General features: G+C 40.1%; 1 protein-coding gene across 1 annotated transcript in view; it reads right to left on the bottom strand.

The window, feature by feature from the left end:
* LOC102928770 (usherin) overlaps positions 1 to 24121 on the bottom strand; it is a 418898-nt gene that overhangs the window by 313483 nt on the left and 81294 nt on the right. The window contains exons 12-14 of the mRNA XM_076548181.1: positions 17868 to 18027; positions 15823 to 15994; positions 9808 to 9955 (exon numbers count right to left, since the gene is read on the bottom strand). Coding sequence (XP_076404296.1) covers positions 9808 to 9955; positions 15823 to 15994; positions 17868 to 18027 — 480 coding nt within the window. The remainder of the gene's footprint in view (positions 1 to 9807; positions 9956 to 15822; positions 15995 to 17867; positions 18028 to 24121) is intronic.

Here is a 24121-nt window from a genome sequence, read left to right as displayed (position 1 = left end):
GTAGTCCAAATCTTACCAACAAAGCACCAGCTTTCAAAATCAGGGCTTTTGTCATGGTTCAGAACGTACATCATCTACATGTATCTCCCACTCACAGAGACTGAAGCGAGCTTTGGCATTTCCTCCCATCCAGGTTGTGCTAGGCCAGGCTCCATCATGCCCTGAGTTATGGTTCTAAAGACAGTTTTTTTTTTTTTGATAAATTTAATGGACAAGAAGAAGTACAATTTGGAAAGAACACTCTTTTTTTTGGGGGGGGGTGCCTTGTTTGTTAAATATGTTTACTATCATGTATTAATTATATATAATGATGGATTTCATTATGACTTTTTCATACATTTGGGATGAATTTTGATCCTGTTTATCCCTTTTTGTCCTCTTCCCCCTTCAGTCACTTCTTCTGCTCTTCTCTTCATTTCCTTATTGACTAAGTAAGCCTCATGTGGCTGACAAAGGCGTGGGAGGGACCACTTCCCGGAGCATTCTAGTCCGTATCAAGTTATATAGGCAAACTTCATAACTGCCGTTTTTTAGTAGCAGACTTTTTGCTAGAAATAACATTAATAAAATAAGAAACACTGTAAACTTAAATTTTAAAAACATACTTATAGGAGGCAATAAATAAAAAGAAGCTATTATCACAATGACTTAAATTTCATCAATCTTAGGGATTTTAACTGAGCATGAGGTGATAGTACAATGCAGCAGACTTTCCACACTTCAGCTGAAGTCATGTTTTCCTTCTTTAACTAGAATGGTGGATATGCATGAATAGTTTAGTGGAAAGCTGAAGGCTAGTTCTTAAAAGAGCAAGTATTTAAAACTATTTACAGATACCACCAGGCTCTGGTGGATACTTCCAAACCCATGGTCACACCAAGAGCATTGGTAAAACTTGGCGAGTCACAAAACAAACAAAAAGACAGGGATCTTGGAAAGGGACATTTAAGCGGGAGTTTTTAGGTGGGTATGATAGATTGGATGTGAGACTAATAAAAATGCCTTATACATAAGTGTGGTTGCCAAAGAACAAATTTAATTAATTAAACATTGTTTAAAGCAAAACATAAAACCCGGTGGCTTGTTTGGTGGCCGCCATTGGGCTGCATTAGGTGTGTGGACTATGTCCTTTAATACTGACAACTCTGGGAAACCAGAACTGCTATCGATACTGTCAGGAAGATGAGGGAGGACCATACAACTCACAAGCATGCACACAGGCCCAGACCCGCAAGCTCACTCCACAGTTGATACTATGTTTTTGGTTAATCTCTAAATTTGTAGTAATTTTCTATCAATAAAGATCAGCTGGATATGCAGTGATGCTAAAAGTCATCAAAATGGGCCCACTGAGAATGTTAACATTTGCTGAAGATCCACTGCCTGTAAGGTAGTATGTTTGGTATTTTGAGGGACAGAAAGAAGAAGAAATACAATCTATTCTTACATAAGTAAGAAGAGAGTTAAATGCAAGTATTATTGAATAATGGTCCAATCAAGACTTACAGAAAAATGTTAAGTGCTAAAGAAAACCACACAACAAACAAATGGTACGGATAAATACCAAGCACAGTGGCTCCAGGTGAGATTTCAGCGTGGCTCCATCTCCCTTACAATAGAGTCTCCCACAGGGCTGCACCAGATTCAGTAGGATATCCCATCAAAAATAGGCTATGTGAAACCTGTGACTCAGGAAGTTGATTCTGGGAAGGTACAGTAAGTTCTCACTGACTAGAAGCAAGGAAATGTGATGTTCACTAATGACATTTGTGGCTATCAATATTTATCTTCTCATTGGTATATTCAACATAAAATATCACATAACATAAAATGGGTAACATAAAATTATCATTGGAAGGAAGGTTGGAGCCTTAAACACCGAGAATCAATGACATTTTTCTGAACTTGTACTGACTTGGGCAAAACAAAGGGATACACACACACACACACACACACACACACTCCAAAATCACATATAAAATCAAGCGAAGAAGGAAGACATTGGAGATGAGGGAAAGTGAGACACAAAAATATATTAATAACAAATGTTAAAACAATTTTTTCTCCTGAATATGGAGTAACCACTTGGAACTAAAACAGAAATATGATAACACCACATTTCAGAAGAATTTATGATTTTTTTCCTAAGAAAAAAACTACTTTGTAGAATATAAAATTGTAATTCAAGTTAAAAGAAGATTGTCAACATCTCGGAAATCTGAGATAACCCCAGCTTTCCTCTCCACTGGTGGTGGATATAGCAAAGGTTTATTGTATGTGCCTGCTACATCTTCCCCCTTTCAACCAAACTCAGAAAGAGCAAAGAAATGGGATACTGAATTAAACCTTATAAAATACATTTTTAAAAAAATCTGTAAGATTTCATGTTGTTTTGTGCTGTGATCTTGTTTATCAGTAACTGGATAGAGTTGTGTGGCAGGCATTGATCCCCAGGCCCAGGACAGAGAATAGCACAATAGCCTTGATTGCTGCCTTCACAGACGTGATAATATAACCAAGAAGGAAGATGAGGTGTTCTGAGCATATATGAAGTCTGCTGAAGGAAAACCCTGTGGGATAGAAGAGAAATTCAATGGTGACAGGCAAAGAGGAAGGAGTTAACCAGTCTGGGGTGGGTGAAGGAAAGAGGCTTGTCTGAGAAAGTGACCCCTTAGGTACACCTCACACCTGAAATTATTTCATCAAGAGGCAAAGCATCATAGGCCATTATTTGACTATAACTAACAGAGATTCCACAATAATAAACAGAAAGCTTTCCCTGGGATATCAGCAAGTTGATTAAAATGCAAGCATCACAGAATAACTAAACAATCTGTCTCCAGAACCTTTGAACGAGGCTCCTTCATTGCTTTTATGACACAGATTACACCAAAGTAAAGTTTAACGAAGTGGAAATTTCCAACTTTTATTTATTGTTTACTGTTCCTATAATGAAAGAAAGCTGCTGAAATGTATTCCCACAGCTCCCATTGTCCCATCCCCTAACTATGCTAAAGGTCAATGAAATGGGATTTAAGAATTGGTTAAACTTTCAGCAGTAAGCAACTTCAATGAGTAGCTGATGTGATTTTTGCTAAGGGATCATTTACAGAGATGTGAGTGAGGCGGAAGGAGGGAGGGGAATGACAGACTCCCAGCACACCACCCTAACCATAGCCAAGGGGCCAACAAACAGACTTCCATCTATAAGGGGAAGGATTACATCAGGTTCTGGGACTTGGAGGTTCATCCGGTATTTCAAGAAACATTATTGGACAGAGCTTAGCATTTGGTAGAGAAATCCAGCCCTGGCATTCCGAGCCCAGCTGGCAGGGTGCCTGGGCAGTAAGTCTGAGACTCCATTCCTCTCATGACCTTCTTTTGTTGGTGCCTTGTGGAGAAGATGGGTGTGTGGCAGAGAGGACAAGTGAGTGGATATTCCAGCGAGGTCGGCCCCCACTTTGCAGAGAGAATGCCACATCTGAGATAAAGTTTACTAACCCAGTAAATATCTTAGAGCTAAAAGGTGGCTTGGCTACGTGTTGGCCCCGACATGCTCAGACTTCATAGGACACACAGCATCCTACCTCGCAGATTTTGTGTATCTATTTCTCCTGTAGCCTTGGAAGCATGGGGGAGAGTGTGGACACTAAACAGAAAAAAAAAAAAAAAGAAGAAGAAGAAGAAGAAGAAGCAGGCTGCTGCTTCATCAGATTTCTTGTGCCTTTTCCTGCTTAATCTTTTGGGTAATAACCAGCGAGATAACTGTACAAAACTGTATTATTATGTGTGTATCTATGTGTACACACACACACACACACACACACACACACACACACACACACACACACACACACTAAACTGAGTTATTTAATCCAGTTCCGCACACCCTGTTCTTCAATGAAAACTTGCAATATGAATACTCAATTTTCATTGGCTGGCTAATGTAAAGCTCTTTGGAGTTTGTCATCTGTTTCCATAATGATAGAATTTTAAGGTGTTTAATTTAGCAGGCAAGCTGAATTATAATTGTCTGTAAAGCATGCCCACCAGGGTATATATCTTCCTGCCTCTTCATCATGCCATGTCAAATTGTATTTCCTGAGGTGCTCAATAGGTTGTCATATGTAAGCAAGGAAATTCAATACAATACAATGTAAATTTAATACAAGGTATCTCTATTTACACTGAAGAATTATGTTTACTGTAAGAATTAAACAACAATGTGTCCATGTGCCATAAAAATAACACGCATAGTGAATATTGATGCTCCAAACCTATTTGTTTGTTTTTTGCCAGTGAGGCTTGGCAATAAGAATATCAACTGCCTGCTGCCCCCAAGGTCCAGATGCTGATTGAGTGTGGCAGATATCTCCCTATGTGAATACTTGATCCTTCAATTAAAAAGGAGGAGAGAGAGAGAAGCTCCCACACTGTGGAAGAATGCCTTATTACCGTTATGCTTGCCTAAAAATGGCACGGATAGAATCTAAAAAAGGCTGTGCTTGGGAAATTCTACCTGACAAATTGATGGGAGGTGTTTCATAAAAGTTAACCAAGGTTTGTTCCAAACTGTCAAGCAGTTTCCCTAAGTGGCTCACTGAATTCTAGGATCCATTGCACCTGTTAAAACTGAGCACTAACAGAAAGGAAAATAGAATTATATTTGAATACGGGATATAGCTCTTTCAGAATGAAACTTTAAGAAAATACACAGTTATTTCTTTAAAAACCAGAGAAAACTACAACAGACATGCAAGCATTTGAATTTTGCCCTTATGAAATGAATAGTGAATGAGTAAAAATTTCACCTTGATTTTCATATGTCTGATTGGAACCTTATGCTGAGGACAAGTCTACAAAGAGCTAGAAGCAGAATAAGGAATAAAATCACGAATTTTTGCATTTACAGATTTTTTTCAAACCCCATTCCTCATTAATTAGCTGTCTTGACTTTGAGTAATTAAATTAATTATTATTAATCCAATTTTCTACATCTGTACATGGGGATATTATAAATTTCATGGGCTAATTTGGGGAATTAAAGTACAATCATAGTTAGCTTTAACTGTCAACTTGACATAGTATGGAGTCACCAGAGAAGAGAGTCTTAACTGCGGGTTCGACCTGATTGGAGTGGCCCATGGGCACATCTTGTGAGTGCTTGTTTTGACTGTCAAATGATGTATAAGAACTCAGCCCACTGTGAGTGACACCATTCCCTAGGTAGGTGGTCTTGGGCTATATAAGAAAGCTAGATAAGCATGAGCCTGGGTAAGCTTTCCTCCATAGTTTCTGTTTCAAGATCCTGCTAGAGTTCCCAACTTTCTCAGTGATGGACCCTGGTGGGCTTATTTATAAGCCAAATAAACTCCTTTTCCCTCTAAGTTACTTTTGGACAGAGCATTTTTATCACAGCAATAGAAAGGAAAGTAAACCAAGTGCCTAGAAAATAGTTATGAATTGTAGCCAATCTTATTACTGTTAGTAGGGGATAGGAAATCAAGACTTCTTTCTACACACGAACAAAAAGATTGTATTCACCTGTGTACCAGTGCATCCATTATAAGACTTCAGTTTTACAGCACCCTCTGCCCATGTGAACTGTAGCAGTGTGTATGGAAGATCAATACCTAAGCAATCTTTCTGCCACATTGATAAAAGAATGTATTTGAACAATTATATGATCTTCTAATAATGTTGGTTTCCTTGATAGTTCTTGGTATAAGTCTTCAGGAACAAGTACAGCCCTAGATTCCTACTCACATGATTACAACTGGGTTGATGTGTATGTTGGTTAGTTTCAATTGTCAACTTGGCATAATCTTGATGTCCTGTGAAAAGAATCTCATTGAGGAACTGTGTAGATTGTATTGGCCTGTAGGGGATTTTCTTAATTGGGTTAATTGATATAGGAAGATCTGCCATGAATGTGGGAGATACTATTTATGGGCCAAGCCCTGACTGAATGAAGAGAGTGAGCTGCATTTAGCAAGTATCATACATTCCTTCTCTCTCTCTTCTTGACTTGCATATAACTAGATGCTTCAAATTCTATTTGACTTTCCTGCAAGGGAAATCAGAAGGTGCAATGAAGTCAAGGGCGATCATGGGTAATAGCCAAGGTTTTGGGCTGGTACACATGGGTGATGTCAATTGTGAGGAATGTGTTATGAAGGAAAGAGCAGGATGAGAGACAGGAACAGGATAAAAAGCCAACTTGGACATGCTGAGTTTCAGATGGGATAGAGCCGTATGATGGGATGGCTCATTTTCACTGTTAAGATGATGGGAGCTGGAATCACCTATAAGAGGATCCACAGGGTTCAAGAGGACTTATGTAGATCAGTGTAGCCTCTGGTCATGGCTGTGAGAAATTATCTAGATTGGATTAATTGAGATGGGAAGAAACACCCTAATTGTGGATGGTATTCTTATATGGGCTAGAGTCCCAGTCTAGATAAAAAGAGAAATGGAACTGAGTATAGCCATTCATCTTCAACTGCCTCAAGTTCCCATTGCCATGACTCTGTTAACTGCTATGAAGAGCTGTTCCATTGTACTGTGATCCAGAATAAAGCCTTCTTTCCACAAGTTGCTTTAATGAAGTATTGTGTTGTAATAAGGACAAGAATAACTAACACAGTGTCCCAAGGAGAAATCTCAGCTGGGGAGCTGATTAACATTGACTAGCATCCTCACCATCACTTGTCAAAACCCCTGGGGTGGAGTCTGAGAATCAAATTCTTAAATCATTTGACCAACAGGGTTCCAGTAATTAGGCAAGTTTGAGAAACATCACTCAACATCGGATCAAAGTGTTTCTTTACTAGCATGAGGCAAAGTCTATAAAGGGCAACTTTCCCAAGACACAATTCCATAAACTAAATTTTGGACACCAACAGGAGTCATGCCATTTTTGTTAGGTGTTCTACAGAAAATAAACGGTTGGCTAATGGTGGTTTTGTTGTTGTTGTTGTTGTTGTATCTGGTGTGAGTGTTGGAAGGGCCATTAAATAATATTGAGTCTAGGTCAAATGACATGTGTCATGAGGAAGACACTGAAAAGATCACGTGGTCAAGAGCCTTGGGAAGGCTTAAACTCAAGGACACCATGGCTTCATAGATGCCTGTGGTAACCTGTAAGGACAAGTTAGGTTTCTACAGGGAAAGGCAGGGGAGGAATGCTGACCTCCACTTGAGGAATTCAATAAGTGCCCAGCATAAGATAGTCAAGTTACTTCAGAGACAGCCCATGTTGTGTGGCTGGACATTAAGCCATAAAAATGAAGATACAGCTGGGTGGTGGTGGCGGCGGCGGCGGCGGCGGCGGCGGCGGCGGCGGCGGCGCACGCCTTTAATCTCAGCACTCGGCAGGCAGAGGCAGGTGGATCTTTGTGAGTTCAAGGTCAGCCTGACCTACAAATCAAGTTTTAGGACAGCCAGGACTGTTAACACAGAGAAACCCTGTCTCGACAAACCAGGGGAAAAAAAAGAAAGAAAGAAAAAGAAAAGAGAAAAAGAAAATGAAGATATAAAGTGATAAGTGGCATACAGGTGAGTTCCACCATAGTTTAGAAGTCATCTGACCACCAGACTGCAAGATACTGAGTTTGTTCTTCAGGTATGTAAGGGAAATGCAGGGCCTTTGAAAACAGACAGAGGCAGAATGGTTTGGGGGAACCAGATTATGCCTCTCCACATACCCAACAACAGAAATGAAACAATGGCAAATTTACAGAAAGGGAAGAAGAGTCACGAGAAGTAGTCCTTTAAACAGCTCTTAGAAGATCGATTTTAATTGTGTGTGTGTGTGTGTGTGTGTGTGTGTGTGTGTGTGTGTGTGTGTGTGTGTGATGTGCCTTTGAGTGAAGTTCCTCTGGCACCCAGAAGAGGGAGTCAGACTGCCTGGAGCTGGACTTAACAGGTGGCTGTGAGCTGCCCAACACTGGGGCTGGGAAATGAACTGGGGTCCTCTAGAAGAGTAGTACATATAGTACAAGATCTTTACCCCTGAGCTGTCTCTATGGCCTCTTAATGGTTTCTCCACCATGAAAGTGTAGAAAAATTCTACTGTGATTAAACACATCAGACTATTATAAAAGTGTCAGCAAAATATTCATTATTTCTTGCTTATTGTGTATATTTAAAAACCGCTATGTGCTGGGCAGTAGTGGCTCATGCCTTTGATCCCAGTACTTGGGAGGCAGAGCCAGGCAGATCTCTGTGAGTTTGAGGCCAGCCAGGTCTACAGAGCGAGATCCAGGACAGCACCAAAACTGCACCAAGAATCCCTGTCTCGAAACAAACAAACAAACAAACAACTGAAAAAAACACTCTGCATATACACAGAATATAACAAGCAAAGATCATGGAAATGAGGAAAAGGTTTCTCTAGACAAGCAAGGAGCACACAGGACAGAAAACCTTTGAGTGACAATTACCAACTGGGAAGAAGGGAGTATTCTATGCAAACCGCTAGCAGTCATTTAATCAGAACAAAGTAGTGACATTTCACTGACACCTATGGACTAGACAGATTTCTAGGGCGAGTTAGAAGTGTGACAAGCTTTTTGGCTGCTCAATATCAGATCCTATAGACATTGCTTTTTTTTGTTTTGTTTTGTTTTTTTGAGACAGGGTTTCTCTGTGTAGCTTTTCACTTTTCCTGAAACTCACTCTGTAGCCCAGACTGGCCTTGAACTCACAGAGATGTGCCTGCCTCTGCCTCCCAAGTGCTGGGATTAAAGGAGACATCACTTATCTTTATTAAGAAAGTTGTAACCATACAGGAGTAGTTTCAATGGCAGGGGAAATCACTCACTCTAATTACCAGAACTCTCTCTATTACCTCAGATATAGCTATTGCATTTGCTAAAAGTTTAATGTAGAAGGAGATAGAATAATTAATTCATGGTAACATGAGACAATCTGGTAAACTACTAGGTTTTTGTTTTCTTCTTTCTGGTTATGCTTTCCAAGCCCACTTCAGTTTTCAGCAATAGTTATTTAAAATAGTTTCTGCAATATTAATACATTTTGATACTTGTCACAAAGAGGGACATGGTTTGCTATCCTGTTCCTTCCGCCAGAGTTAACAAGAATTCTGTGTTTAACAACTCTTAAAGATAATTCCAATAACTGAAGAAATAAATCAGTGTCTTAAAAAGCCTGTTAAAACGTCTTTATAATGAGGCTTTGTTTTCATGTTGGTTAACTGGATAGCTCAACTCTCTAAACAGGACAAGGACACATACATCACGAAGGAATGCAATGCAGCTTAAGTTAAGTATAAATGTCTGCATGTTTAATGCATGCATTGTTTAAATCTCCATGTTGAAATATTTATAAACAGCATCCTAAGGAATATGAGTTCCGAGTGACTTCCTTTAAAATAAACTTATTAACTAAAAAGCATTTGAAGCACACTGTGTACATGAACTTCCCACCCCTTTACTTCTTCAAGGAAGAACTAATGGCTGCTGAAGAGGGAAAGTCATTCAAGACAATGTCACTCTCACAGCTCCATTCTCCCAGAGTCCCCATTTGTCCCTGTCCCCTCTCCTAGTGCACACTAAACAATGACATGCAGTACACAAGAGCCATCAAGAGGGAGCACTTTTGAGCCACCAAAACTGCATGTCAACCGAAAAAGCTCACTCTCCCTAACTACAAGGATACTATCCCAGTATTTTATGTGCTAAAACGGTCATTAAAAATTAAGCACCACACATAAGCTGCCATTTAGAATATTAATTTACTTTTGCTAATCATGTTTTTAACTTCAGGCTAAAAGAGTTCACTCACCATTCGGGTACCCAGGCTCAGTCCAGGAGATGTTAAAGGAGTCTGGTGAGTAGGAGTGGGCTCTGGGGGCTGGCACGTCTTCTGGAACCGTCTCCTCCATTAGGGCCTGGCTGGGCTCACTGGTGGCACAGCCACCGCCTGTGCATGCCTAAGCCGGGACAGAGGAACACACCTCAGTCCTGACCCTCAAATTTAGATGAACAGTGAAGAGAGACAAGTCAGAGCAGGAGTTCTGATGCCGCTAAAATAATATTCCCTTCATCCCCCACGAATAGGTTTTCTCCCATGCTGAAGTATGTATGACATTTAGTTAGATTACTTTTCATGAGAATTCACCTCCAGGAAGTACAAAGTAACCAGCCTAAGTCACGGCCTCGAGATGCAGGGTGCATGTGGACTGCGTGAGCAGCACTGCTGGGGAGTGTGGCACTGTGCAGAAGGTCTCAGAGGGAAACACACTTGCATGCATGTGCGCACGCATGTAAGCACATGCACACACACAGAGAACATACCACATCAGAAAAAAAGATCAGGGACTTAACACTTTGGGGAAAAGTTTTTATTTTTATTTTTTGGCTGTAGATTATGGGGTGAAGAATAAGAACCAATCAGAGCATTCATTTCGGTATAACCTGCACATTCATATTTCAACATCACGAGAAATCAAATAAAGCAATATTTCTAAGTCAACCAACAAAAAAAATCTAAGTTTAATAGCTTAGTGGGCTGAATGGGTTACTCTGTGTCAAAAGACGTGGATCCCCTTAAAACATGGATGAAGAACTAAAAATGATCCTGAAAATAGCATCTAACTTCAGAAATAGAACACAGACATTCAAGACATTGGGTTGTCTCATAATGAACTGTAAATGATTTCAAAGTTACTTAACAATCATTTCTTTAGGAAATTGAGACACACTCACAGGGTTATTGTTGTCTCATTAGCAAATAAAACCAATTATAATTTTATAAAACAATAATATGAGAAAACCGAAGTTGGTTCCCTCAGTGCTGGCCCTCCAAGTCTCAACTGCTATGGAGACAACAAAATTCAAAAATTGTTCATAAATAAAATCCAACCCAGGTCAAACCTGAAATAAAGCAAAATATGAAAGTATAACAGTGCAAAAGCCAGACAGCTTTTTAGAGCATTTTCATGGAAGTTAGAACTATGAACCCCATTGTTTCTGTGATGTCCCTTGGCCTGGGCAGCTTTGCCAGCTATCTGCTCTGCTGCTTAAGGCACTGGGGAGTCCGTTCTCCCAGGACAGAAGAAGGGGAGAGGCTAGTTAAATATCTCCTCACATTGGAGCATGGAACTGTTTCCTACGTTGTTATAACTGGTCACAGAGTTTTCATTACGATAATAAACGGTCAATAGCCAACCACTTGCAGTGACGTTTGCTTCCTACGAACACCGTAGGAAGGGCTGGCAGATAGTGCAGTTGGAAAAGCGCTTACACAAGGATCCACACTCAATCTCGGGAACCCACAGAAGACAGCTAGGTGTGGTAGCTCAAGCTTGCAATCCCAGAGCTGCAGGGTTAGTAGAGATGAAGGATTCCCGAGGTTTGCTGATCAGGCAGCTCAGCCTAATCAGAGAACTCCAGACCAGTGGGAGAATCCATTTCAAAACTAACCAGGTGGCCCTGTTTATACACCACACACACACACACACACACACACACACACACACACACACACACACACACGTGTATATACACACATACACACACACACACACACAGAGAGAGAGAGAGAGAGAGAGAGAGAGAGAGAGAGAGAGAGAGAGAGAGAGAGAGAGAGAGAGAGAGAGAAAGACAGCAGTAGCCTGTGTCTTCAGACTAATTCCTCATGAGCTAAAGGATGCTCCAGATGGGCGCCATCATTACCCAGGGCCACAATTTCATTAGGTAGGGGTCTAACTAAACTCTCCAGTTTTCTCTAAATTTTTGGATATAGAACATGCAAATACATGTACAAGAAAAACTCTTGTCCTCTTGAAGATGGAGCTTTCATCAACCAAGCAGAAACTGCTAGCCATGTGGCCAACCCCTGATGCTTCAGGGTATGCCACTGCTGACCCAAGAACCAGCTATGGAACATTTAAAGAGAAATCAAAAACATGTACATGCAACCTACATGCTATCAGTCTCAGAAAATATCCAGGAAGCAGGGCCATGTGAGGTATCTGAGCTGTCAAAGCAAACATTGTCAGAAGAACACCCCATTTCTCAAAGAGAGGGAATGTGTTCACTTGTATTTTCAGATCCCCCCTCCCCTTAGATTCAAAGCATGTGGCAGCGTGTTCTTGTTGAACGGATCACACAATGGGCTTTAATTTTGGTTGTTGTGATTTTCTTTTTCATTTGTATGCGTGTGACAGCATTCCCTCGTTCCCCCCCTCTGAAGAAAAGCTGTGCTACGGGACACATACTGCTGCAGTTGTTACATAGAACGGAAACTAAAATCAACTTTGTCTTGAGAATTTGATGATTTTTTTTTTCTAAAATAAACGCAATATCCTCTTTGGGAGGGCTTTTCCCTGGACTCTGTCATCTGAAATCTGCAAACTGGTGGGCTGACAAAGAAGCACCTTGGGAATTCATGAGATTATCTTCCTGGCCAGTGAGACAGGGTGTAAGGAATTGTTGAAACAAGAGAAATAGCAGCAGCTTTATCTCAGTTTGGTCATTTAGAGGGCTCTTCTGAAACTCTGATTGGTCTAACACTGATTGGAATTCTGACTTAGGAAAATAATAACTGGATTGATTGAAGATATCTTCATAAAACAGAAAGGACTGTGAAAACCTGTGAGGTAGCAAAGTTAGCAGCCTCGACCTGTTTCCTACAGCTTTTAGTTCACTACAGACCCTCAGAGACAAAATTCACAATGTTGTGTTGGTGTCTCCAATAGATGGGTAACTTCTGATCTAAAGAGGCTTTGTGTGGCTTGTTTAAATGTATGTGTAATTTCATTACAGCGACGATCTCTGAAATAGTGACCATTAGGAACTATTAAAGCTAGCGTTCTATTTCCAGTATTTTGTTTTCAGACAAGCAGGGCCCAAGGGTATGAAGACGGCTGTGGGAGTGTTTAAAAGCATGAAAAAAGAAAAAAAAAAAAAAACAAACAAACACACCGCACAATTGCTTTATCCATACATACCAATCTTTTCCTGAGACGCTAAGCTTGGGGCTCAGGAGATAACTCATCTGCTAAAGTGCCCACCGTGCAAGCAAGAGGACCCGCGTTCAGACCTCCAGCATCCACGGAGAAAGACGGCATGGTGGTGTGCACATGTGACCCTAGTGCTTTGGGGAACTTGCTGCCCAGACAGTCTAGACAGTCAGTGAGCTCTGAGCTCATAAGACAGCGACAGACTCCGTTTCAAAAGAGTCAAGAGTGAGAGAAAACAGCTGATATTGACCATTGGCTTCCACATGCATGTGCACACATCCATTCCTTCCCCAATACACAGACACAAGACACAATCACATACTCATCACACACACACACACACACACACACACACACACACACACACACACACACACACTTCGAGCTCACCATTTCCATTATTTAACATTCACCAAGTGACAAATGGCTAGTACTGCTATGAACATTTTCAAATACTAAACTTGACCCCTGCCTATATTTTATCATTTTCAAACATTAACCTTGACCCCTGCATCTTTTCCTAATTGTTAATTTATTGCATTTATCGGGACCTACCAAACTTCACAATAAATACCACCATATTAGACAGCTAGACTGCACCAAAGAGCATGGGCTGTGGAGGCACACATCTCCAATGCTGACTTTCCAAAGGATATTATGTAGAAATATTTAAAGTCTCGGACTGCTTATGACAGTGTTTGGTGGTCATTCACTCATTCTGGCACGAACTGTCTTTGTAGTTCCTTGTCTCCAGCCAGTACTGTCAATGCTCTGCACAGAGAAATTGGGAAGACGAGACTTCTCTGTTTCAGAGGCTTATAATCCAGTCTAACGCAAAAATTAAATGAGTGACACAGAGTGGCTTTACTATGCCATGCCCGGGGAGTATCTTCCTCTGTTTCAAAGGCCACTCAGGGCTTTCCTGTCAGGGTGCTTTGTTTCCAAGCACTCAGTCAACACTCTAAGACAATACATACAGGCAACTACACTTAGTGGAACACCTGCTCTCCATGATGTATCTAATGTCCTTGAGAGCTGGTTATTATATTGAAACTGTGAAATATACAATAATCCCTCAATTAACCAGGATGAACCTAAAATGCCATGGTTCATTTAACTTGCTGCTTAACTGAGTTAAGTTAGAAAACTAAACAAGCAACAAAAAAAACCCCACTAAATACTTCTTGAAAATGCATTAGGATATTTCCTGCCCTGATAAATACAGTGGAATTAAAAAGAACATGAGCAAGTTTGTCTCCTTATTAATCTTTAGGCCACAAGGACATCCATGTCGTTATGACCTCTGACACCAACATTACTCAAGACCTGGCATATATTGTAATTATTTGGGGTTACCTTTTTAGCATCACAGAATTTTAGGGCTCTCAAAAAGACATTAAAAACCATTAAGTTCAATGTCGTAAGTTTAGTCCTGAAAAAAATGAAGGCTGATGTGCCTTAGTACACTCGCCTTGGGTCACACGGTAGTAAAACCCGAATTAAAACTCCAGGGAACAGAGCACCAAGTTAGTTACACTTGGTTTTCAAGCTGTAACAAAATTATAAAGTACAGGATATTGAAATGGATTCTGAATGACTGCACAGTACATCCTAAAAATTGCCTTAGGAACAGAACATTTTTATGCCACTTACCTCCTGATAAAACTTAAAATTTCAAGAATTTCTGTTTAATCTTGGTTGCTTCCAAGCAAGGGATACTGTTCATGGTTTTCATGTGTACAGCTCTTTTGAAAACAGCGTGGCCTTCACTATTAGCTTTTGAAAATCGAGTTAGTACACTTTCTTAGCTTTTTAGTAATGTGACTAGAAGTAACCCAAACTGTCATTTCCCAAATCCACATGCTGTGCTGAGCAGAGAGGCACATGGGCCCTTCAGAACAGGCTTTCACATTGTCTGCCTGCCCGCCCTTGTTTTGTGCTGTCAAATCAGACACTTAACAGCGGTTGGATGCAGTTTATTTTCTCATGGTATAATATTTTGAGCATTCACGAGCATGTTAAGTAAAATGAATGCGTACACAGTGTCTACATAAATGTAAATTTATTCATAATCAAGAGCAGAATATTTTCTATGGCATTTATCAAAGCAAATACCCTCATATAGGTATTGCTATAAAATGAAGAGGGTGTTTAAAACAAATAGGGACAACCTCATGTTTATATTCAGTTATTTTCAGATGTGCTATTAAACTTAAAAAAAGATTATATTTCATCAAAAAGCAAAAGAAAATAGGAGTACAAATTCCACAGCAATATCAAGGTCTTTTAAAAGACCTTCATATACAGAAGTGCCATTTAGCATTAAAAAAGCCACCATCTTCCCGAGGAGACCACTAAACTGTTGATTCTCGGGTTTCATCAAGTGACTGCTCTTCTGAGACAGAAGTTTAATATAAATCACAGTATAATAACAATCAAGACTATCTTGGGGTCATTTAAATCTTCATTTAAAAATACAAGCTCTAAATTCATACTGTGAGGAGTTTTTCAAATGAATACAAGCACCACAGGCAACCACCTTATTAATCTAAGTATTTTGGGAAAAGCTCTCGACAATTAGAATGTCCTACGAATAACAAAAAAAAATTAGTTCTGAGCATCTCAACATAGATCTAGGAACATCCACTAATTCATATGGTTACTTTATCCTTCAAATAACACAATAATAAATATGTAGGTAATCAACCAAAGACTTCACCTTTAGGCTGTGGAGAAAAGTTTCAGTAGAAATAATAATGGATGAAGCTTTTTGGTATTTTGTTTGTTTATTTGGTTTGGGACAAAGAGAAACGATACAAGCTGAATTGACTTACTCCCAGCTTGATGAGGTATAGACCCCCGGGGGAAAGGTGCTGGAGCAGGTAAGCCTGGAGGTTTCTGGTGCTGTTGTAGACAACGTTCCACACTGTGGAGTTATGTCTAGGAGTCCAAGTGTATAATATGTAGTGCTCCAGAATTCCGTTCAGTTGCCTCGGTTGTTTCCACCTGGGAATCAACAAAAGATACAGCACGTCATTCATTCATGTCTAAACAGAGACATATACGATTGGTTAAACTTCAATGCATCCTGCTGCAAAAAACCTACATGGAAAGCTCAAAAGTGGTTGTCTCTTAAAAATATACATACAGTTAAAAAATACCTATTCTAAGAACCTTAAGGGAAATGTGACATATAGCCCTTGACTTCTAATAACTGATTATTTTGTTCCTCTCTCTCTCTCTCTCTCTCTCTCTCTCTCTCTCTCTCTCTCTCTCTCTCTCTCTCTCTCTCTCTCTTATTTGTGCATATACTTATGCAGCAGCTCACACACAGAGGCCAGAGAATGACATCAGAGTTCCTGTTCCATCCCTCTGGGTCTTACTCCCTCTACACAAGGTCTCTCCCTGAACCTGAAGCTAGACTGGCTGAGCAGCAAGCAACAAACGCCCTCTTGTGTCTCATCAGTGCTGGGGTTACAGGTGTGTGTGTGACCACACCAAGTTTTTTTTTATGTGGATTCTGGGGATTTGGACTCAGGTGTTCATGACTGAACAGTAAGTGTTCTTACTGAGATGTTGCCACAACCCCTAGTTACTTGTAATTCAAAATAGTTAATACTATACAAATGTGCATACTTGTTTTTTTTTTTTTATCTTGAGTTTAGGATATCAGACAAAACGTAAGAGGTATGTAGTATCTGAGTACTTCTGAGGGATCTGAGAGGAAGAGGAACAGGACAATGTTAAAAAACTGAGCAACCCAACACAGAATGAGTGTGTAGACATGGAAACCTAGAAGGGCTGGGGCAATGGGCTGGGCTTCTTGGTCCTGTGAAGTTATACATCCATATCAAGGGGGTTGGACCGGTAGAATCAAGAATGATGGACACTTCAGATGAGGGTTACAGTGTTTAGGGGATGAGAAGGTCTCATGTCGGAACAGATAGAAGACAGCTCAGCCGAGAAATACCCAGTGAAATGGGGAATCTTTGATAAGAAAGAACATAGCTTGTCTTAAAGCAACTGAGGGCCATTACAAGGGCTTAGAATCCGTACAATGACGACACCCGCATGAACAGTAATGCTTTTCAGCTTGAATGCATGCCAGAATTTATTCAGTGTCAACATTTTGTTCATAGATGAGAAAACTGGGAGTAAGAAACAAAAATGAGCAAGCATGAATTGGCGCTAAGTTTTAACTCGGCATTTAGATCTCATATAATGAGAAATAAACAAAAGTCACTAATATCAGAAAAAAATCTAAACATATTTATGTTATATTCCTCTCTGACTAGAACTATAGGGGAATGAGGCTGTGTGCTCTTCTAAGGGATCTGGATTTGCTTACTGGCACCCACATGGAGGCTCACAACCCTGGGTAACTCTAATTTGGGGAATTTGATCCTCTTAAAGCCTCCTTGGCATATATGGTACACACACACACACACACACACAGAGGCAAAGACTCACATATATCAAATAAAATAAATCTTAAAAAAGAAGTAATATATGCACACACACACACACACACACACACACACACACATATATATATATATATATTTTATTCTAGTCATTACAAATTATTGCAAATACCCTCCACCTATAAAGAAGTTGACAGTGTATAAGTAGGTGGTCATTTTTCTTTTCCTGACAACCACACAGAAGTTGCACACACATTTAGCTTGGAGTGATTGCCGAGAGACAAAATGGAAATTAAGTTGACAAGTGATAATCAGAGGTTCCTAGAACCACTGGCCTAATCATTTCTATGCATTTAATCACAATACAATTAGTCTGATGTCACAAGCCCTTCTGAATGAATGCACTGGGATTCTTACACTAACCAACATGTGCAGGATACTAGAGCTCTACTTACTGAATGTGAATAGTTCTAGAATCCAGGACAGCCAAAGTCGGGGGGTCTACTTGTTCTGGAGGCAGCTGTGCTGTCTGCAGGATGACTCGGGAGCTGTTTGTGCACCCCACATGTGTGCATGCACCAAGTATAATCTCGTGGGCTGTAAATACCCCCAAATCTGGGGGAAGGAGAGAAACAAGAATTTATTCTCCATCATACATTTCTCAGGAGAGCTCACTCTCCTCCTACATTCTGACCTCTAAGAATTGTTAAAGCTTAACATAAGAATCAGTAATTATGAAAATCAGTAGAAGTAAAAAGTATTTCTCCCTTAAATGACATGGCTGCATTGAAATGGACCCTTGTCAGTCACAGTCTTCATCTGACTGTTTCATTTTAACAATTTGTTTTCTTGAATGTCTATGATCAGGTAAATCACTTTCAGGGTTTTGTCTTAGTTCAAAGACTCTGTTAAAAATAAATGAGATATTTAAATTATTTTGAAGACAACAGGAGTTGTTTTTGAAATGCAAATATATAGCCTGTAACAATGACTTTGAAACTCCCTTTTCCTGTCTACCTAGCCAACCATTATTTGACCTTCAGATCATCCAAGTTGAGTGCATAGGTAAGCTTTACTTATAAGATGTTCCTGACACTTCCCACTATCACCTTGGATGGGCAGCAGCTCTCATCTGCTCGCCTGACCCCCATAGCACTTTGTGCATACCCCCAGCATGGCACTCACAGCACTGCAGCCATATTGTATCCACAGTATCTAATACCATGTCTGATGCATTAAAGGTTTTGAATATGTATAACTGAATCAATGAATATAGAATCAATGAAGGAGATGACAATACAGTTGAGCTAGGTATGAAAGGAAGCCGTGCACTACCCTAGTCAATAGAATAATCTCTCCTTCCCATGAATTTCCTTGGTACTTCACTCCTGTTTACTTTCCTAATGAATATCATATCCCTAATGAGAATACATTAATCTAGAATTCCCCAATTCCATTCTTAAATGCCCAGAATCCTTCACATACAAAAACACTCAGTAATGTAAGTAAATTTTGACCAAGTTTACAAACTTTAAATATAATTTGTACTTTCACAATATTAAAAATAGCAATTTTGAGAAGCATCTTTGAAATGTGTCATGATTTAGGTAACACATCTTCTTAAATCTCATTAACCTTGAACCATTACAATTTCATGTTTAAAAGATTAATGAAATGCAACCTAATTCAGGCAAATAGCTTTTGCATTATACTGATAGCAAAAGTAAACCAGGAAAGGAGTGCTGATTTTCATGCAAAATACAATCAATTGGTTAAACATGTAGGTCACCAGAAGAAAGGCAATCTAGTAATTTCATAGCAAGTGTTGCCTTAGAACAAAGAGAGGTCGCCAAGATGACACTCGGCATGCTTTTGAGCAAGCCTTACTCCTCTATGGTATCTCATGGTGCCATGCCGACATGAGACACCCTCATGCAGTGTCATCAGAGGAACACAGCAAGAACACACTAAAGGTGATGGACCAACTTGGAACGGTACTGACTCTAAGAGGTGATAACAGCAGCCTCATCAAATCTGCATGAGTAAGAGCAGGAAAGCCCTCATTTGGATGAACACTGCATAAAACTTCTGTCCTAGTCAGGGTTACTATTGCTGTGATGAAGCACCAGGGCCAAAAGCAACTAGAGGCAGAGAGGGTAGATTTGGCTTACACTTCCACATCACTGTTCACCATTAAAGGAAGTCTAGCCAGCACAGCTTACAAAACTGCACCGTGAGTGTGGGTGAAACCACAAGTGGTGAGTTACTAGGTGTCATAACCACAGGGGTATATCTATCTTCTCGGATTGTGTGTGTGTGTGTGTGTGTGTGTGTGTGTGTGTGAGAGAGAGAGAGAGAGAGAGAGAGAGAGAGAGAGAGAGAGAGAGAGAGAGAGAGAGAGAATGTCAGTATGAGGGTGGGTGGGTACACATTTGTGTGAGCTTGTGGGGACAGATATCGACTCCAGGTATCATCTTCAATTGATATCTTTATTTTATTCAATTTTATTTTTAGCAGGGGTCTCTGACTGGCCTGTCACTTTATATGTCCCACCCACCTCAATAAATTGTTGCTTTTAGGTATTTTGTTACAGCAAGAAGAAAAGGACACGATACATATAATGTGCGAAAAGATCGTTCAAGGAACAACGCCCTCCTACAGGGCTCCTCTACCAGACTGTGCTTGTGACAGCAGTCTGCATTACTCTTTGTACTCGTCTTCTGTTGCCCCTGATTTTCGAGGACTTGGTGAACTTTCTTACTCTCTTCTCTCCCCCGGGTTTGAATTCCTTATATTCTCTGCAAAGGAAAGCCAGAGGCTTCATTTTGTGTCCTTTCAGGAACAAAAGAAAGGATGGCACAGAGAGCTTAAAGGAGCTCCCATGGTGGCCAAAAGTCATGGTCCGTGTGTCCAAATTGTGAGTATGTCTTAGTCATGGCAGAACATCTTGGTTAGCTACAGTTGAGACTGGAAACTGTCATATTCTCCTCTCAGTGATTACTGGAGTTTCCTTTTCTAGTACACCCAGATTGTTAAGGCAGGGACTTCGCTATCTAGTTTTCACTTAATTAAGAAATCACCCCGTTTAAAGATGACACCATCTCATATTTGTGACCTTCACACCCGGGACTTTGTTATCTCAACTGTTGCCCCAGTGAATTATTATGTTATGTCTGCACCATGGTTTCCCCAACATGTGAAATTCCTCATTCTCCTGTATACTATAAACCTCATGCCTTGAATGGGGCTTTGATGACCCAGTTCCTAAACTCACCCAGGTTATGTGCCACAGATGAGAAATGTTTCCTGTATCAATGATACAGGGACTGTTTCCTGTGTTGGGATTTTGCTGTGACAAGCTGTCTTCTTCTTGGGGTTGGGAAGCACCTATTTCTATTGGGAAGCATCTATTTCTTTAGGACTAGAGCTCAAGTGAGGAAGTGATCCCATTAGAAGGGTCACATTTGGTACAGTGAGTATGACTCTGTCTTAGTCTGTGTTATATTGCCGTGAAGAGATGCTATGACCATTGCAACTTGTATAAAATAAAGCATTTCATTGGGGATTTCCAATAGTTTCAGATGTTTAGCCCATTATCATCATGGCAGGAAACATGGTGATGTGCAGGTAGATATGGTGCTGGAGAAGTAGTTGAGAGTTCTACATACAGATCTGCAGGCAACAGGAAGAGCAAGCCACTGGATCTGGCTTGGGCCGTTTAAACTTCAAAGCCCACCCCAAGTGACACACTTCCTCCAATGAGGCCACATCTCCTAATCCTTCCAAATAGTGCCACTCCCTGGTGATTACTCATTTAAATCAATGAGCCTGTAGGCCCATTCTTATTCATCCACCACAACTCTTGAATCAGGACTGGAACAGAAGAACCCAATCATGTCAAATCCTCCAGTTAGAGATACAATTCACCTCAACTACTCTGCATTGTAAATACTGTTCAGATTGTAGATGATCAAGGCATTGCATACTAGAACAAACATGACTTTAATGTTCATCAGGGCTTAAGAATGTTCATACTGTCAGGTGTGGTAGCTCATACCATAGTCTCAGTACTTGGGAGGCTAGGACAAAAGATGATTGTGAGTTTCAAGTTAGCTTGGGCTACATAGTGAGACCTTGTCCAAAAATAAAAAGTAAAATGAAAATAAATCACACACACACACACACAGAGAGAGAGAGAGAGAGAGAGAGAGAGAGAGAGAGAGAGAGAGAGAGAGAGAGAGAATCAAAACCCCAAACAATATTGATGCTAAATAATATGGAAAGTTATATAAAACTTGAAATAGTAGTAAGAGTCAGGAGGGTCAGGGTAGTTGGATAGACAGGAGTCAATGACCATCTCATTGAGGTAACATTTTAAGCAGAGACCTGAAGCCCGTGGCTATGGAAGCTGTAGGGATTCTGGCAAGGGGACATTATAGGAGAGGCTTTAGCCAGAACCAAGGCCTTCAGTCATGATGGAATAAGAGAAAGGAGTTAAAGACCCTTCAATGATTTTATTATTAAGGAAAATAGAAAATCGAGGCAAGTGATAGATGATAGGAAGGGGTAGGTGATGGGATTCAAATATCTGAATGAGAGACAGGAAAGAGTAATGATTGAAAGCCAAGAATTACTGATTATTTACAGCTTTGCTTGTCAGAAAATGTGAAGGAACTGAATGAGGAAAGCTGAGTGTAGAGAGGACAGATAAGCAACCACAGTGACAGGACAGAGACTATGTGGGTGGGGTGCAGTGGATAGAGAGTATGAGAGCTGTATGTATCATCAGCCAAGAATTCTCTTCGGATTCTTTGGAAACAGCAATGACAAAAAATGCCCCCCTACACACACACACAGTCCTGAATTGTCCTCTTAATGCTCTTAAAATGAAATCTAATACTGGCCAGTCAGATAATAATTGACTTAACCATTGTCTACTTCCATTCCCATTCATTCATACTCCAGACATAACTCTGTTCCCCTCACATCACAAACTCACACTTGGAGGTCTTTGAAGGGGTTGTTCTATCTACTGGAAGTCTATTTCCTCCTTTGTTGTTGGATGACCTTTCCTTATCCTCCAGGCTGATCCTCCATTGAGTAGTCTCCTTGATAGTCAGACAGTTTACCATTAGTCATGGCTCCCCTCTTTCCTGGTTTTCCTTATTATAATTATCAAAACAAGTCAGATTATGTTGCCATCTATCCCAACCTTTTATTCCTTTCAAGAGAATGGAAACCTTCGAGTTCAAAGAGATATTTTCTATCATGCTGACCATATTATCTCATGATTGGAGAGATGCCTAATGAAAATACTTTTCATTTGTTGAATAATGAATAAACAAGACCAGAGAGAGACCTCAATGCCCCTTACATGGACCACCATTATCTTTTTTTAGAAATATACTAATGTCTAAAAATCTCAAAGAATCCAACACAACTGTCAAACCAATGGAGGCCTATAATTACAAGCTAAAGAAAAGTTGCTCTTAAAAACAGTAAGGCAAAGCTCTGTATACCTGAACATCAAACACAACCACCAAGCACTAATGCTCCAAAACAACAACAAAACAAACAGAATAACAATCAAACAAACAAATAAACAAAAAATCAGGATAGAGATGCAGATGACCATGTAAATCATTACGTGTTTTGGAACAAGGGTGTGCAGGTAACATAATAGGGGTAGTTACATATATATTAATTTTGCATGATACACACATATGATGCAGATAGAAAATGGCTGTAGTATATTAATATCAATTTATTACTTAGAAGAATTTATGTGCAAAACCTAGTTAGCAATGCCCTATTCCACCTCCGATGTCATACAGCTCCTTTCCTCAATGACTTCAGCATTGGCTCAGCTTTCCTTTCAATCTTAATCTCCCTTTTGGCAACTTTAACATCCTCAATAATGACTCATCCCTGAATTTGGCTTCACTTAACTTCCTCAAGTGCAATGCCCTTCACCTCGACTTCATTTATTCACAATCCAGCATAGTTCCACTCATTACTTCATCATCTTTGGAACCGTACCCAAGATTCTAAATCTAAAATCTACCCTATGCAGACGCAAGCAGGTTGCTGCCCACCTCTTTAACACATTACACTGATGCAATCTCTCCTTCCCCAACAATCTCCATTTTTTTGGAGACTATCTTATTTCCAGACTGTTCAGCACAGCCGCCTTTCCCTCCTATGGCCTTTGATCACCTGATATCAAGCCATATTCTCCAAGTACTTTCCATTTCTCACTGTTGTGGTTTGAATATGAAATGTCCCCCATAGGCCCTGTGAGCACTTGGTTTCTGGCTGATGGTATGGCTTTAGAAGGTGATGAACCTTCAGAGGACAGTTTTACCAGAAGAACTGGGCGACTAGAGGCAAGCCTTGAGATTTTACGCTCTGACCCACTTACTGTCTATTCTCTGCCTTCTTACTGTGGACTAATGAAGCCAGTTGCCTCATGATCATGGTGCTCTGCCTTCATCACTATTAAAGACTGAATCCTTCTTAAACTGTAGATGAAAATAAACATGTTACTTCTTGAATTGATTTTGCCAGTTATTCTGATATAGAAACTATTAAAGTTACTAATAGAGAAAATGGTACCAAGGAGTGGGGCCTAACCACATAGTGCTTAAGAAGCTTTGGCACATGTTTGTAAGAGGAAAGGTGAAGAATTTGGAACTTCAAAGTAGAGAAG

The sequence above is a fragment of the Peromyscus maniculatus genome, chromosome 11, assembly GCF_049852395.1.
Source record: "Peromyscus maniculatus bairdii isolate BWxNUB_F1_BW_parent chromosome 11, HU_Pman_BW_mat_3.1, whole genome shotgun sequence".
NCBI classification, from domain to species: domain Eukaryota; kingdom Metazoa; phylum Chordata; class Mammalia; order Rodentia; family Cricetidae; genus Peromyscus; species Peromyscus maniculatus.
This window is presented reverse-complemented; position numbering and strand designations above follow the sequence as displayed.